The 17,416-nt window shown below is 37.3% G+C and overlaps 1 protein-coding gene across 1 annotated transcript in view; it reads left to right on the top strand.

Moving 5' to 3' along the window:
* TNKS (tankyrase) overlaps positions 1–17,416 on the top strand; it is a 189,384-nt gene that overhangs the window by 158,054 nt on the left and 13,914 nt on the right. The window contains exons 18-25 of the mRNA XM_024131525.3: positions 1,120–1,308; positions 3,379–3,616; positions 4,205–4,287; positions 11,010–11,130; positions 12,326–12,423; positions 14,566–14,640; positions 15,355–15,460; positions 16,306–16,492. Of these exons, the coding sequence (XP_023987293.1) occupies positions 1,120–1,308; positions 3,379–3,616; positions 4,205–4,287; positions 11,010–11,130; positions 12,326–12,423; positions 14,566–14,640; positions 15,355–15,460; positions 16,306–16,492 (1,097 nt within the window). The remainder of the gene's footprint in view (positions 1–1,119; positions 1,309–3,378; positions 3,617–4,204; positions 4,288–11,009; positions 11,131–12,325; positions 12,424–14,565; positions 14,641–15,354; positions 15,461–16,305; positions 16,493–17,416) is intronic.

Genomic DNA, 17,416 nt, shown 5'->3' with positions numbered 1-17,416 from the left:
GAAAATATTAAGGAATTTTAAAGGAAAATTTGAAGAAACATGCCCTAAATTCTATCCTGGGATACTTCTGTCCTTACTTTCCCCATCTCTTCCCATTCTCATGAAATTCAGCTTCAGATAGGTATTCAGCAAATGTTTTGTTGGTGGGTGAGTCGGTAAGAGAGAGTAAGTGAATAAGTAAATGACCCTCTTATCTGTGCTCTGACCTTTTGTGTGAAACCATTTACAGAACATCATTACTTAGATATTGTACCTCAGAAACCACATACCCCAAGTGAACCTTCCTTATGGTTTCATTCCTAATTAAACTTCTGCTACTCAATTTCTGTTAATGCTTCCATCTACCTTTTTTTTTCTTAATCTTCTAGACCAAATTAAAAAAGAAAAAAGGCAGTCACCTTTGACTTTTTTTTTCCATCTTTCTTCCTCTGTGGTTAATTTGTCTTTCTAAAACCCGATTTTTTTGCCTTCGAAATTTCTTAAATTTAGCTCTTCTTTTCTGTTCTTCTCTAACCATCACAGTTGAGGATCTTATCACCTCATGCCCAGGTTATTAGTTAATGCGTCTGCAGCTGACATTTCCTCCACCCCCTAAGTCATTTTGGCTCGACAGACTAATTTTTGTAAAATGTTGTTTTGTTATGTTACTTTCCCAAAGGCTGAAGAAAGAACATTGAGAATCTTTGAGATGAGTGTTTTCAATAACTAGATCAGGTTGCAATAGGTTAGAAAGAGAAATGGGAAGATAAGAGAAGCAATGGTTATAGGATGCTGGTTTGAAAAGTTTGACAGACAGATTAGCCCATTATTAGGAAACTTGGAGTCAGGTAATAGTTTCATCTTATATGTTTATTTTTAAGATAGATCTGAATATAAGGCTGAATAAAAAATTTTTTAAAAGCTCCCATGAAGAATTACAGGGTAACAGAATAATTGTGGAAGTCCAAAATACAGGTGGAGGGGTGCAATGAATATTCTTTTTTTATAGAAGAAACTTCTGTTAAGGATGAGAATAGAGATATAGAGGGAATGAAATGTTAAATAAAAACAAGTGTACCTGAAGGAGCTTGACCAAATAATCTCATTCTTACCTCTTGGCATCCTTTTGTTTTTCTTCAGCATGTGGACATCGCAGCGTTACTGATAAAATATAACACATGTGTAAATGCAACAGACAAGTGGGCATTTACTCCTCTTCACGAAGCAGCCCAAAAAGGCAGGACACAACTTTGTGCCCTACTCCTGGCACATGGTGCAGATCCAACTATGAAGAACCAAGAAGGCCAGACACCTTTAGATCTGGCAACGGTAAGTCCTCATTTCAAAATATTTAGAATTGCTTGTTATACTTTTCAGAAATGACAGTAAATTCCAGAGCTTAACAGGTTTACCTCTAGTGGTGCATATATCTCTTGGAAGAACAAATTTCCTTCCTTATGAATTTTTTTGAGTTCTCATTTTTATATAATTTAAAACTATTAAGGCAAACTAAGCAATAAGTTAATTTTTTTTGCCATACTTAACTTGGAGGGAAAACATGAATCATAGAAAAACTTGTATATAGATTGTATTCATAAAATATCTTAACACCTTCTACTTTGGCTTATTATTCTAGAGCATCTGATGTTCATGGTAATTTACCTGAGGGGAGTGAGATAGTCAAAGAAAAATTATCTTCTAAGCAGTATATCATTCTTCGGAAGATGGAAAAGTAAACTGATATATTGTAGAAATAGTTTCAAAATCAAGAATTAAATTTTTGTGGTTAAATGCTATTTAACTACAGAATTAAACACAGTAAAGAAACATCTTTACTGAATTTTCTGGAAATCAGGGAGTTACTGTATGGTCACATAATTTAGAATTTTTTAACCAAAAATACTTTTCTAAGCCACATTCTGTTTTATATATCTGTTGCTGAGTAACAAACAATTTTCAAAACAGTAGCTTAACCAAAACCAAGTGAGTGGCTAATACAGTGCCACTCACAGTTATAATTCCTCACAGTCCTCTGGGTTGACTGGGCTCAGCTAGGCAATTCTGCTGTTCTGGCAACTCCCTTTAGCTGGGAGCTCAGCTGAGGCTGCAGCATCTCGGATGGCCTTAAATCCTACAGTACCTCTCTCTGCATAGTATCTCACAGTCAGTGGTCTAGTTCAAATTTCTTTACAGCATGGGAGGATGACTTCTAAGAGAAAAAAAGTAGAAACTGCCAATCGCTTTAAAGCCTGGCTCAAAAGCCTCAGAACATCACTTCCTCTACATTCTGTTGGTCACAGAAACTCATAGGCAACCCAGATTCCAGGGGAGGGAGGTGCCACCTCTGATGGAAGGAGGGGCACAGATGTACTTGGAAGAAAGAATTGATAGCTGGCTCTCTTTGGGGGCAATCTCCCACATACTCTAACAGCAGTTGTGCCTAGCAGACTGTAGAGTTCGTGAATAAGCTAGCCAAAATAAGTGCTGTCCCTTTAAAATTTCACCAGATTTTAATTGCACATCAAATTATTAAGTATGCACTAAATAACTGAACAAAAATTATTGTAGTTGTTAAGCATAAACAAAACATACTATGTATGGAAACTCCTTCTAAAGAAGAGATGATTGAGAATCAGCATTCTAAAATGTGCTCCTTTTTAGATGAAAGATGAAATATTTTATTTTTTTAACTCTATTCAAATCTTTCTTCATTTACATGTCCTTTGAATACATGTGTAATAAGTATGAACAATTGTGTGCACACTTTTCATTTAGTGTTAAAAGGTATTTCTAGGAGTCAACGTAGTTCACATTCTTGGATTTTTTTCATAGTTAACTTTTTTCTGTGTGTGCAGTGAGAATACTTAAGATCTACTCTCAGTAAATTTCAAGAATATAGTACAGTATTATTAACTATAGTCACCAAGCTGCACATTAGATCTTCAAAAGATGAAATACTTTTTAAAAATTGTATAGTTTCTCCATTCTACCCATTGAAACTACTGGGACTCTCTGGAGCTGTGGATCAGAGAAGGAAGGAGGAAGGAATGATCAAAAACCAATAGGGGGGCTTCCCTGGTGGCGCAATGGTTGAGAGTCCGCCTGTCGATGCAGGGGACATGGGTTCGTGCCCCGGTCCGGGAAGGTCCCACATGCCGCGGAGCGGCTGGGCCCGTGAGCCATGGCCGCTGAGCCTGCGCGTCCGGAGCCTGTGCTCCGCAACGGGAGAGGCCACGGCAGTGAGAGGCCCGCGTATCGCAAAAAAAAAAAAAAAAAAAAAAAAGGGAATAATGGAGCATTCATTAAAGAAAAAATTCACTCAGCATTTTGTCCTTAGCGAGAAACTTATTGTTTTAAAACATAATTTTTTTGTGTTATTTTATTTATTTTTTTTTTTAGGCTGACGATATCAGAGCTTTGCTGATAGACGCCATGCCCCCCGAGGCCTTACCTACCTGTTTTAAACCTCAGGCTACTGTAGTGAGTGCCTCTCTGATCTCACCAGCATCCACCCCCTCCTGCCTGTCTGCTGCTAGCAGCATAGATAACCTCACCGGCCCCTTAGCAGAACTGGCAGTAGGAGGAGCGTCTAACGCTGGGGATGGCGCAGCAGGCGCAGAAAGGAAGGAAGGAGAAGGCAAGTACACCTGTGAACGCGTATTGGTTTTGCGGTTTTAAATGAACAGATTCACTTTTCTATTGGTAATTATCGAACACCTCACTTAAAGACATCCTGTCTATAAGTTTTCATGTACCCAACAGCTTATAAGAAATATGTCTTCGTAGAATAAATTCTTTGGCATCTACTTTGTTCTTACTTATGTGTATCCCAGTATATCCTTTTCCAACCATAGTATCTTATTGAACTGAGTGAGTCTTATTACTGAAATTATATCAGAAAAATACTGAGAGATTATGTAAGAAATGAAAACTGAAACGATAGCTGATAAATGAAAGCTGAAACAATAGCTGATAAATTTGGATTTTTAAATTCCACTGTTAAATATTTCACTAAAAGCATTATATTATGCTTTATAATATTAATATAAGTACTACTGATAAGATAAACTCTGCTTTTATTTCCCCATCAAATTCAGAGGTAACTTGAAGTAAAATCATCTGCACAGCCAAGGGTGTCAAAGAGCCGCGGCTTTAAATAAATACTAGAACTTCCTTTAGCTTGATAAACTTCTTTCTGAAAAACTTTAATGTATGTCTGTTTTAGTTGCTGGTCTTGACATGAATATTAGCCAATTCCTGAAAAGCCTTGGTCTTGAACACCTTCGGGACATCTTTGAAACAGAACAGGTAAGCTCTCATATATAGTTGAGTCTTTTTAATTTAATATTAAGAGTTATTAATTGCCACTTGTTCTTTCTTTTTTGCTTCTTCGCTGCTCTTTTAAAACTCAAAACAAATTTCTGAAAAAGCTTTAGGAATCTAGTATTTTATACTTCTTTCCAAAATTGTCTAACAGATGATTAGAATCTGTTATTTCATTGTATCTTTATAAGCAGTCTGGCTCAATATGTTTTATTACATATCAAAACTTAGGCCATGAAACCCCTGCAAAAGAATGTTTTCAAAATCTTTCCTCATTATTTTGTTTCCAAAAAGTGTTAGCCATTATTCATCTCATTTTATTACTAATGTGACTAGACTCCACTTAAAACTAGTGAGAAATTTTTATGTTAACTATTTAGCAAAATCTTCATGAAGCAATTATCCATTAAATTGGATAGCAAAATAATTCTTGGGCAAGTGTACGTTTTAAAAATTGCTTCTTTATGAAGTTTCCATTGTCTAGTTGGAGCCTAAAATAATGCTGAACCAAAACTTGGCCATATGCTTATAGACTTAGCCTGTTTTCAGATATATCTGAAATGGCTGTGAAGGTCTTAGTATGAAGTCATCATTAGGGTGTTTATGAATTAAGATCCTCCTGTTTGTCATTCGGTTTTTAGACAGGATAATGAGTTTTTAACTTATCACTGTATGATTTTATTACCATTAACTATCAAATAATAAATTCCTGAGTTTGACTTGACTATTACTAATACACATAGAATCTTAGAATGGGAAAGATCTTTAGAGGTCACTAAGTCATTCTTCCAGATGTAGGAATTACCCTTTTTATATCCATGTGGGACAATAACTTGTTACAATTTGGGCAGGTATGATAAAATGCTTGTAATTTAAAGTACACCCAAATCTGCCCCATGTATAATCTATTAATCTTATGTTTACATTTTACCCTGTTTTGCACAGAAATCTAACCTCTAGTCTACATATTAGACTAGCATTAGTTTCATAGGGCTGCCATAACAATTTCCCACAAATCTGTGGCTTAAACAACAGAACTTTATTCCCTCACAGTTCTGGAGGCCTGAAGTTCAAAATCAAGGTGTCGACAGGGCTGCACTCCCTACAGAGGCTCTAGGGGAGAATCTGCCCCATGCCTCTGCCAGCTTCTAGGCCCCTTTGGCTTCTGGCCACATCCTTCCAATCTCTGCTTCTGTCTTCACCGTGCCTTCTCTGTGTCTGTCTTCTCTTCTGTGTGTCTTTTGTAAGGACACTTAAACTTGAGTTTAAGGCCTCCCCATATAGTCCTAGATGATCTCCTTATCTCAAGATCCTTAACTGAATTTACATCTGCAAAGATGTAAAAAAAAGTTTTTCAAAAAAGATTCTTTGCGAGTTCTGGGGCTTAGAACATGGACATATCTTTTTGAGGGCCACCATTCAGCTCACTACAACATAATATAGCCCTTCTTGTATTTCTAAGACCTAGTCAATTTATCATGGATTTATTTACCCTTCCAACCAACCACCCACCCACCCTTACAGAGTTTCTTCTAATTTAGCATAAATTCATCTTCTTTTTCAGTTATTCTTTATATGGATATAGTGTCCAAATTCTTCACTGGCCTCTTTGCCCCATCTGATTTCTTTGTAGGCATAGTCAATTTAGAGTTAATTTAAAACCCCAGGTCTTCTTCATATCAATTACGATGTTAAGATTTTCTAATGTCTTTTTTTTTTAGCTGAATTTCTTCATATTATGTATTGTAGTTGATCTTTAATGCTCTTGATGATCAAAACAGTTGGGTAGAAATAGCACTGGACTAAAAGAAGACCTTGATTCTGATTAAGGCATTTAACGTATCACTTGCCTTACCTATAAAATATAATACTACTTTCAAAAGTCCAGATAGTTAAAATTCCCAGTCAGATGCTTCTGTGCCAGTTTTTAAAATATACGTTAATGAAACATCAGTTGTGTCTTCTGTCTGGTGGGGAGGACTTCATAAACTGCTATAATAATTTCCTTTTCCTTTAAACTTCACCCGCCATTGATTCACCCTCTGGTTTGGAGATTTCTTATGAGAATAGCCTAAACAGTAAGACTTTTTTTCCCTTATCCTTCCCTTGAACGTCTTAAAGCTGTTTTAGAAGCAGTATCCTCTGCTAAAGCCATATTCCAGCCATCTCCCTTCTTCCCAAATCATATCCACAATAACTGTGAAATTTCACATATCTTTGCTTAATAAAAACAGACGCTAATTCAAATAATTCCAATTAACCGTTTTTCAAGAGTTCAGTTTCTACTCTTTTAGTCAGTTCTCATCATAATTTTATGTTTTCTTTTCTCTGTTTTACTTTATATATTCTCTTTTATAGTAACTGATTTCCTGTGGCCTGGTTATCTCATTTTATTGATTTTAATAGTTTAGTCTTAACAGTTGGACCCTTTGACAGCTTATCCTGGTTTCATCAGTTTCATTGTTATCTTTTTCACTTCAGTTTTGTTCTGAGTAAATGGTTCCATTGATTTTCCTTTTGCCAGAATAATTTCTGTATCTTTTTTTTTTTAATCAATATGTTGACTCTTCCATTTAATGTGTATTACCTAGCATAGTTCTTTCCTCCAGACAAATGATATTACCATTCATTGTATTGAACTCTGTGTGACTATCTTTTGGCCCAGTCTTCAAGCAATCAAAGTTTTATTTTGACTACAATTGTTACTTGACTAGCCTTTAGTTATAGAGTAATACCTTCTGTAACCCTTTCTTTCCATAACTTACCCAGAGGATTTTCTGCCATTAACATTCTATGTCAGTCCGGTAATATATGATGAGGGCAAGGTATTTGTGAGGTGAGGGAAAGTGTTAAGGTGTATGTATTGTAGCCATTTAGTTCATGTCTATTGAGCTTAAGGCAGAGTCGTTCTGTTTCCAGAGATGCTTTGACACATAATATCTTATTGCCTCTGTTCCTACTGATAGATTCTTCTCTCTCAGTGGAGTGGGGAACATAGTTCTTTTATTTCTGGTTCCAGGGAAACTTCCTTCAGAGCATCATAGCCTCACCTCTTACCTTCACAGTTATTTTCTCAGGAGTCTCTTAACTAACTTGACTTGTTTTTCATATATACTTTGCTAGTTGTATATTAAATAATATATACCTATGTCCTTTATAGTTAGTGAAGTATAGTACCAGTGTCACTTTGGCCCTTCCTCTATAACATAGCTTCCTGACTAGAATACTTTTTCTGTGGGAAGGACTGATTTGATTTACATTGCAATTCCTGGAACATAAATGCCATGACTTGGAAGATTCCCTGTGAACATATTTATGGTCCACATATATATTTTCATGAAAAGTGACCATATAAATTTTTATTTCAGAATCTACAGACAAAGGCATGGACTCAAGAAATTCATTATGAACATGATTGTAAAGTTAGTTCTAATTACTGTTACTCTAGCCTGCAATCTTTTAAGCCCAAGTAAAAGAAAGGCCTTTGTCATTAAAACTCCAATTCTTCTCACTCCACCACAGAGAAAATGAATAAATCTTAAAAACAAGAGGCAGCCCTTCTTAAAGTAACACTCTTGAAGTGACATTTGCTTTATGTGCAAGATGACTTAGCTGATACATGGATAATATTTATTTTAAAGATTATAATTTGGTTTTAATGTGTGCTAAATATAAATAACTGGCCCAACAAACTTGTAATTTCCTGGATGTAATTAAGTTAAGGTTTTATGTTTCTTTAAAGTGAGTTGATTTAAAGATAATTTTCAGAAAAATATTTCTAGCAGTATAAAAGCCTTGAATCTTGGAGAAACATATCTAAAATCCAACTAGCCTGTTTTACTTACAGTTATTTCCATTTCTTTTATCAACACAATAATCTCATATTCACTCAGCTTCAGAATTTTGGAATAATCTTTACCCCCATTCTTTTTTTTTTTCCTTAACCGTTTCTATTTACCAGGCCCTGTCATCTGTCCCTTTGAAATTGCTCTCCGATTCATCCCTTCCAATCCACTCCACCCTGTCGTCATCTTGTTCACAGTCACTTTCCCTTCCAGATCTGCCCTTCATACCACCATCCTCCTGAAAGACAACTTTGTGTTGCTCTGCTGAAAAGGTGTCCTTGGACATTTTGGACACTGTCTTAACTTGGTGTGTAAAGCCCATTAGATCTGCTCTTAGCCTGCTGCTCTGTCCATCCCTTCTTTTATTCCTGTATATACATTATATGCTGATCATTATGAACTTTATTACTAGAGTCTCTCAAATGTTCTATAGTCTCTCACTTGATTTTCCTTTTGCACATGCTCTTCCCTTTGTCTTAAACACCCTTCCCTTCTTCCTCTGCCTAAGTCCTCTTCCTTAGCTGAATTATTACTTTCTTCTAAGAACCTTTCCTGACACCCTTCCTAGTCCTTTCTTTGTTCCCTCCCCTACTTGTAGCCTCAAGCCAGTAAGTAATCTTCCTAAGAGTTCCCATAGGGGTTCCTCCAAAACATTTACTGACCTTTACCAAATATTTGTGTTTACCTTTTATCTCCTTGGTAGAGGAAATAACATGATCTGTAGTGGTAGGATTCTGTTTGTTCCCTGGCTCCACTCTTTTACTACCGATTTGGACCAGTTATTTACCTTTCTGAGCTGAAGTGGGTTGTTTTAGAATTAAATGAAATGTTTAGTTAGTTACTTTTTTGGAAATATCTAGCATACAGAAGGTACTCATTAAATATATTATGTATGAATGAATGATTAGTGAACATAAATCTAAATTCTTTAGCTTGTCATTTAAGGTTTTGCAGTTGCCAATTCCGATAAATACGAGGACAAATAGGGTACCATGTAACTCAAAGCAACAAAATTTAATGTTTAGTTATTTTAGCTTTTTAGTCATCCTTTTTAAGAAAAATAAGCAAGAGGAAAGACAAGTATGGCAATACATTTCAGCTCTTCTGTGTACTATTTTCATGGCTTCACTGCGCCTTAATTTTCTCATAAGGACAGTAATAGTATTTCAGGAGTCATTGTGAGTATTAAATGAGGTATTCATTTCATTCACGATTGGAGCTATATATAATGAACAAATGTATCAAATGTTCTCCATTTCTTCTCTAGAAGCTAATACTATGTTTTGCTGGCCTGGTTTCTGCCTCTTTCAGACATACACTATACGTATCAATTCAGAAAAGCTAAGGACTCTTTAAATTGAAGCTGCCACATAGATAGGAGGTCCTGTTTTTATGTCAACCTTATGTGAAGTTTAGAAGAAAAAAAAAGGAATATCAGTAATGTAGTAAACCTTGTGCTGGTTTCCAAATTATATTAAAATCACATCTAGCTAAAAATGTAAAGACTCCTATTTTGTTGTGATCTATTCTGTCTCAAAGATGCATATTTCAGAACTGTTGCTTTTTACAAGCTCTGCTGAAAACTTCCTTTGGGTGATTGGAAGTGAACTGCCCATTTTGTGCAATGGAGCGATTATTTCTTAAATGGCCACTTAGGAGCAGTAAAGTAAATTATTTCCAAGAATGAATGATGTATGCTTTTTGCACTGAGGAGATCGGACTCATTATATAGTATTTCATTTTGACAATAAAAACCATCAGAGCTCCAGGCCTAATCTGTCAGTTTTTTAAAGTGCTATGTGCAAGGATAAAGGTAGAGAGAGCTATGGATAGATAAAAATATCTTGTTTGAGTGGGGAAAAGAGTGTCTCTCAAAGGATTTCTCAGTTTCCAGAGGAAAGAGAAAATCAATGGCTGATCTTGTGAAGCAGTATTTGGGCTGTCGGAGGGCCAGCGTCTTCTGAGCTGAAATTTGCAGTTCATCCCTCAAGAAATGTGGCCGCCCAAGATTTCACCCTGTGCCTTCAGAACACTGCCACTGGGTGACGGTAGAGTCACAGTGCCTTTTAGTCAACAAAGGAATCTGGTAATTTTGAGTCGTGGCAGCTAACCATCTCCAGCTACAGGGACGAATAACCAAAAATTTGGAACCACTGTTTTGTACAAAAATAGAATGTATGTTAGGCTTCAGGGATTGTTAGATCTGAGAATTTAGAAGAGAGCTTGAAAACCATCAATCTACTCTCTTTTTTCTTCTCCAAATTGGAATTCCTTGTATAGTTTCTATATAAAATGGTCTGTAATCTAACTAAATGCTTGTGATTTAAATCTTACTACTTTCTAAAGCAGCCTTTTCCATGCTTGGATACTTCTTAGCACTAGGAAGTTCTTTCTTATTTTTATATAAATGCTACTTCCCTAAAGCTTCTTCTGTTTCATTATGCTGAACACCTCTCCCGTTCCCTACCATTCACCTCTGCTACCTTCTGGATATTGGGATCTGGTATTTCCCCATTTTCAAGCTACTGGTTGTTCCCTCTTATATCTTGAGGCAAGCAAAATGTGGTAGAATTAAATAATCGAAAGGAAAAATAGCAATGATCATTTTATACTTCTATAGCATTATTTCTCCCATTTTAATTCTCCATTGACTGAAAGCAAATTAGGGAGTATTTCAAGTGAGCAAAAAGCTGATAAGTCTATGGGGGCAACTTTAAGAAGATTATAAGTTCATGCTTATAAAGGAAACAGAAGAATTTTCTTAATTTGACTGGATGCTATAGCATTGAAGGCAAATGGAAAAGTTTTCATCATCTGAGGAACTGTTAAAGATTTAGCAATTAATTTTGATTCGTTTTTCAGATTACACTAGATGTGTTGGCTGATATGGGTCATGAAGAGTTGAAAGAAATAGGCATCAATGCATACGGACACCGCCATAAATTAATCAAGGGAGTAGAAAGACTCTTAGGTGGACAACAAGGTAAGCTGTTAAAAAATAAATAGATTTCAGAAATTAGTGGTACAAGATAAGCGTCCAGGCTGGTATTTGCTCGGGTGGCCTGACCCCAGAGCTCGTGCACTCAGCTGGGGTGGCACCTTCTGCCTCCCCATCTCCATCCTTGACCTCGCTCTCCCTCTAGTTGCTTTAGCTAGAAATCAGAGTCACTCTTTCCTCTCCCCCAACACTTTGTACCCTAAATATCTCTGGAACCTGGGCTTCTGTCCTTTCCCACTGCTGTCACTGTCATCTCTCTCCTGGACTCTCACAGCCACCTTCCAGCTTATCTCCGACAGTCACCTTTGCCTCCCCTCTGGTACCTTCCCTACACTGTAACCAGAAGACACTTTTCAAAATGACTATATGATCATATCATTCCAGGGCTTAAAATCCTTCAACAGAATACTGTTGCTTTTAGGATAAAATCAGATGTTCATAGCATGGCTTTTCATAATCTGACCTTTCTCTCTTACCTTATCTTGTGTCTTTTTCCCTCCCTCACAACTGTCAGCTCAGTCTTTCCATTGTACTTGCTGTTACACGCCTGTCTTTCTTCTTTGTGTGCCTCCCTGTCCTCTGTTTGTTAGAAGTGTTTTCGCTATAGGAAAGCAAAGGGAGAGAAAGGAAACAACTTGAATTAGTCATTTAGTCTACAGAGGCAATAAAATTGCAAGAGTGACATGAAAGTAAACGTTAACAGGTGTCGAGCTTGAGTCTTGCTTATTTGTATTAAATCGACACGGGTAATGAAGTTAACAAGAACAATGTATTTTAAACTTACTATAAGTGACCATTTCAAGTCATCTCACAGATAATAATTCTTTTAGAGGATAATTCTTACATTTTAGACCACACTACATTGTAATCACACTGTGTTTTCTTTTGTGTCAGCATCATGTATGTTCATGATTGAGTTCAGTCCCACACATAATTGTTGAGCCTGCTGTGTGTATGCACAGGACCTCTGTAAGACCAGATCGGATTGACCCCCAGACACATCTCCATTACTTCTTTTGTCTTCGGATGTACTTGCTTAATACAACCTTATATATTAGGTTCAAATTGCACGTACATTAGGCTTGTTCCAAAATATCCATTATTTATGACAAGTGTTCCCCAAAATAGAGCCTGAAGAGTGTGGACCTTTGTTTAATATATTAATTTTTCTTTCCTGCAGGCACCAATCCTTATTTGACTTTTCACTGTGTTAATCAGGGAACTGTTTTGCTGGATCTTGCTCCAGAAGATAAAGAATATCAGTCAGTAGAAGAAGAGGTAATGTACATGAAAATTTTAAAATATCTTTTCCTGAACTCTGTGCTTAAACTTCTTTTTCCAAGAGAGGTAGGCTTGTCTTACATTAACTTACGGTCGCTTGCCTATCTATATTCTGTCTCCCTTAGCCATTGTGGTGGCGTATTGCCAACATTAAAATAGGACTATAGCGTAGAACTATACCACACTGCTTTCACATCATAACCCTAGGATTGCCAGTGGGTGGGCCAAATGTATCTTTTTATTCTGGAGACTTTCTTGAAACTCATACAAGTAAGGACCCTATTAGAACTATTTTCTTGTATTGTTTTTTTATATATATATAAATTTATTTATTTATTTTTGTCTGCGTTGGGTCTTCGTTGCTGTGCGCGCGCTTCTCTTTACTTGCGGTGAGCGGAGGCTACTCTTCGTTGCGATGCGCCAGCTTCTCGTTGAGGTAGCTTCTCTTGTTGCGGAGCACGGGCTCTAGGTGCGCAGGCTTCAGTAGTTGTGGCTCGTGGGCTCTAGAGCCTCGTTCAGTAGTTGTGGTTCACGGGCTTAGTTGCTCTGTGGCATGTGGGATCTTCCCGGACCAGGGCTTGAACCCGTGTCCCCTGCATTGGCAGGCGGAGTCTCAACCATTGCACCAGCAGGGAAGCCCTATTTTCTTCTATTGTTAACATGCTACCTAAGAATAATATGGAGTGAGAATCTTGCCTCATAGATAGCAAATATCTTCTCATCTTTATTTTCATGCAAAGTTATAAAATGTGATTATAAAATAATTTGCCTAATTTTCAAGAGTGCTTAGGAAATCTGCCCCATAACTCAAGTCACCTTTCATTTCTGCAGTCACAGTTATTTTAAAGCACCATATTAAGGCTATTTGTATGAATCTATCTATCTGGTAGAGATGATGCCACAGAGATTCCCTCTGAAATCTGATGGCTTATCCCTCACTTCGTACACATAGTAAACAAAGTGCCTAATGGCATTATCATAATAAATAAACTTCCGAATTAATTCCACTGTTTTGCAGAGAAAGACATGCCTACATTTTTGTTTGTTTTCCACCTCTGAATTAGTGCTGATATTATTCCCATTCTAGGGACTCAGGACCCTTACCCCAGAGTAGTATGTCAGCTTGTACTTGTCAGTTTATCAGGAAAGCATCCTGTTTTCTCATGTCTTATTGCGCAATCATTCTCTTAGTAGTAAGTAAGTTTTGATAATAAGGTCAAAAATGTAGTGACTGGGCTTCCCTGGTGGCGCAGTGGTTGAGAATCCGCCTGCCGATGCAGGGGACACGGGTTGGTGCCCCGGTCCGGGAAGATCCCACATGCCGCGGAGCGGCTGGGCCCGTGAGCCATGGCCGCTGAGCCTGCGCGTCCGGAGCCTGTGCTCTGCAGTGGGAGAGGCCACAGCAGTGAGAGGCCCGCGTACCGCAAAAAGAAAAAAAAAAAAGTAGTGACTAAGTTCACAAATGGAGTGGTAAGATAGAGAATCAACTGTTTGAGTCAATTCTGTGAGAAACTTAGGTCTTTAAAACATTTTACTTTTCCCTCATAATTATTAATTTGGAGAGTGGAAGTAGGGTGAGTAGTGTCAGAAGAAATTTATTCCACTTAGTTACACATTATAGCCAACTTCCCCTGATCTGTGTGGATATACTTTGAGATCCCAAAGTAGATAGCGTGGAATTTTTCACCTAGGGAACAAAGATTTACTGATTTTTAAAAATTTGTTGTGTTTATTTTTAGCGTTAGTCCAATGGTGTATTGGTTCAATGTGAGGAGTTTTAATTTGACTTAATCACAATGTTGTTTCTCCTCAAGAACATAAAATAGTAATATAGATGACTTAATGTGATATTTTACCCCATTGTGTTTACAGAAAAACCTTTCAAAGCTTTTATTAGAAAATAAATAGAAAATGCAAAAGTTTAATATTTATGTCTGTGACTGTTTTCTCACCAGAAATACTTTTTCACTAAACTTGTTGACCAATTTATAGTGAACTCCTATTTACTTATTAGTGCTGAGTCTTAGACTCATCAGTGACACAATATAATAGAATTGAACTTTTGAAAACAACAGGAGGAATGTCTTCAGGATTACACACTGGCGTATTTTCAGAAAGTTACTTTCTTTTGTTCTATAGATGCAAAGTACAATTCGCGAACACAGAGATGGTGGTAATGCTGGTGGCATCTTCAACAGATACAATGTCATTCGAGTAAGTTTTTAAAATTTCAGGGTGAAAATTGGATGGCACAGCTTGCCTGAATATCAAACATAGGCTGGAGCAGCTGGCGTTAGTGAGGCAAACATGGCGATAAGACTCCCAGCTCACCCACTGATTTGGACCATAGCTGACAGTAATTTCTGTTATCACTATTTCAAGGTAGCATGAAAGGCCTGGATTTTCAATCTAATTGAGTCAGTGTTTATATCAGTATGCATGTATCTCTTAATCTCAGTATCTTATTTCTAACATGGAATAAATGACTGCCATATGCTTTTTTTCAGAGGGGTGTCATGAAGATGAATAAAATCAATTGAGAACTGGGTTAACCCTTTGGGTTAATGGACCTATTGAAATTACACCAGTGCACATCAGAATTACCTGGAGAGCTTTTTGAAAGTACAGATTTATAGGCCCCTGTATCCTGAAATTCAATAAGTCCTCAGTTGATTTTGAGGAATAGCTAGGTATGGTGCAGAATAACAAACAAAAACTGTAGCTGAAACTTACGTCACTAAAAGCCGGAGTATTAACTGAATTACACTGGCCTGGCAACTTTATCGTTTTTAAATGATGTTTTAAGCAAACAAAACAAAAAACAAAAATTGAACCTCCCTAAAGGAAAACATACTTCTTATTTTAAATCATAAACTACCAATTAATATACATTTCACTAATTCACTTCTTTCTTCCTCATCCTTAAAGATTCAAAAAGTTGTCAACAAGAAGTTGAGAGAACGATTCTGTCACAGACAGAAGGAAGTGTCTGAGGAGAATCACAACCACCATAATGAGCGCATGTTATTTCACGGTGAGTATCCCGGGTCAGTATCTCTCTGGGCGTTTGCAGACTCCAGTAGGGTGAAAAGCCTGTGTTACTGACTATATTAGTGTTGTGTTAAAAATGGTTTGTTCTGTTTTTTTGTTTGCTTGGTTTTTGTTTTGTTTTGTTTTGTTTTCTGTACGTGGGCCTCTCACTCTTGTGGCCTCTCCCGTTGCGGAGCACAGGCTCCGGACGCGCAGGCTCAGCGGCCACGGCTCACGGGCCCAGCCGCTCCGCGGCATGTGGGATCTTCCCGGACCGGGGCACGAACCCGTGTCCCCTGCATCAGCAGGCGGGCTCTCAACCACTGCGCCACCAGGGAAGCTCCTGATTTTTTTTTTTTTAACTACATGTTGGTACCAGCTTTCTAATGCATTACATGTTAGTACAGGCTTTCCAAGGCATGTACAATGAAAATAATTTATCTGAATTTGTCTCAGAACTTAAACTGCACACTGAGCCCTCTAGATAGTGAAATACTATTTTTGTTGTAGTTTAGCATAATTGTTTTAGTTTATTAGATTATTTATTTTTGCTTAAAGTAGGATTGGGTGTAAAATAATCTGTATCTTCAAAGCCACGTTGTACTTTGCTATCTAAAATCTCATGCCATCTGCAAAATCCATATAACACCCTTGGCTTGGTGAACACTGTGGGTCCCTGATAAGATTCTGGTACACGATAATAATTTATGTAAGTAGACCATCTTACAAAATAAACTTTTCATTTAGGCGTTATTAATTAGTATGAATCTGCCAAGTGCAAATAGTATGCAGCTAATTGAGATTCTAGAAAAGCGCTCAAAACTGATCTTTCTGTCTTTATATTTTTAGGTTCTCCTTTCATTAATGCCATTATTCATAAAGGGTTTGATGAGCGACATGCATATATAGGAGGAATGTTTGGTGCCGGGATTTATTTTGCTGAAAACTCCTCTAAAAGCAACCAGTACGTTTACGGAATTGGGGGAGGAACAGGCTGCCCCGCGCACAAAGACCGGTCGTGTTACATATGTCACAGGTGAGCATCTTGCCTTTTGTGTAATGGTTGCTGTCCTCAAGTCATGAACCAGATTGGTTTCTCAGGCTCTGCAGAAGTCACAGGTCGTCCTCAGTCTTACTCCTAATGAGTCAGACTGTTTTGGGGTTGGATAGGAGTAGCTGATCAGCCCCTGCCCCAATAGGAGTAGTGACAGCAGAGCTGACCTCAGTGGTAAAAGCTAGTCATAGGTTACAGTGAAGCTCCCTCCATTTTGGCTTTCTCCCTGGGTTCCACTTTCCTTGCTTCAGATTCAGAACAAGGTTGAGAATTATTTCTGGAGAACAAAGAACCTCTAGCTCCAGTCACATTTGAACTAAAGTCACATCTGAGCTAAAGCACATAACTTCTATAAACAAGTAGAACCTTTAATTTGCTCCTGACTTTGCTAGTGATATCTTAAGGCAGGGTATATAATTAGTTAGAAGTCCAACCTCAGAATATAACTTTGGAATTAATAGTAAACAAATGAATATTAGCTTTTTAAATGGGATTTTAAAAACTCAGAAATTTGAGAGAATGTTATAAACTCGCAGAAGTCAGTGAAAAAAATACCATTCCCTTTCCTGTCATTGGAAAAGATACAAAAAGAATTGTTCTGTACAAAGATTGCAACTTATTGCATTTCTCTTTAGATTAACCAGCTGCATTATTTTTGCAAAGTCAAGTTAGTAAGATACCTTGTAATCCAGTTGAAACCTCAGAAAGACCCATATAACCATGAAATTCATTATAGTTGTTCACCTTAAAACTTCTCTCTCTCAGTTTCATTGTGAAAAAAATTGTAGCCATCAGCAGTTCTAGGACAGATGCCCTATGTCCAGAAGAAAACTTCTTTCTATTAAAGTCGCTGTGGTTAATAACACATAAAAATTCCCAGGGATATATAATTGCAGGAATTTCCCT

This window comes from Physeter macrocephalus, chromosome 20, assembly GCF_002837175.3.
Source record: "Physeter macrocephalus isolate SW-GA chromosome 20, ASM283717v5, whole genome shotgun sequence".
NCBI lineage: Eukaryota > Metazoa > Chordata > Mammalia > Artiodactyla > Physeteridae > Physeter > Physeter macrocephalus.
The sequence above is the reverse complement of the archived record's forward strand: the minus strand, read 5'-3'. Positions and strand labels throughout refer to the sequence as shown.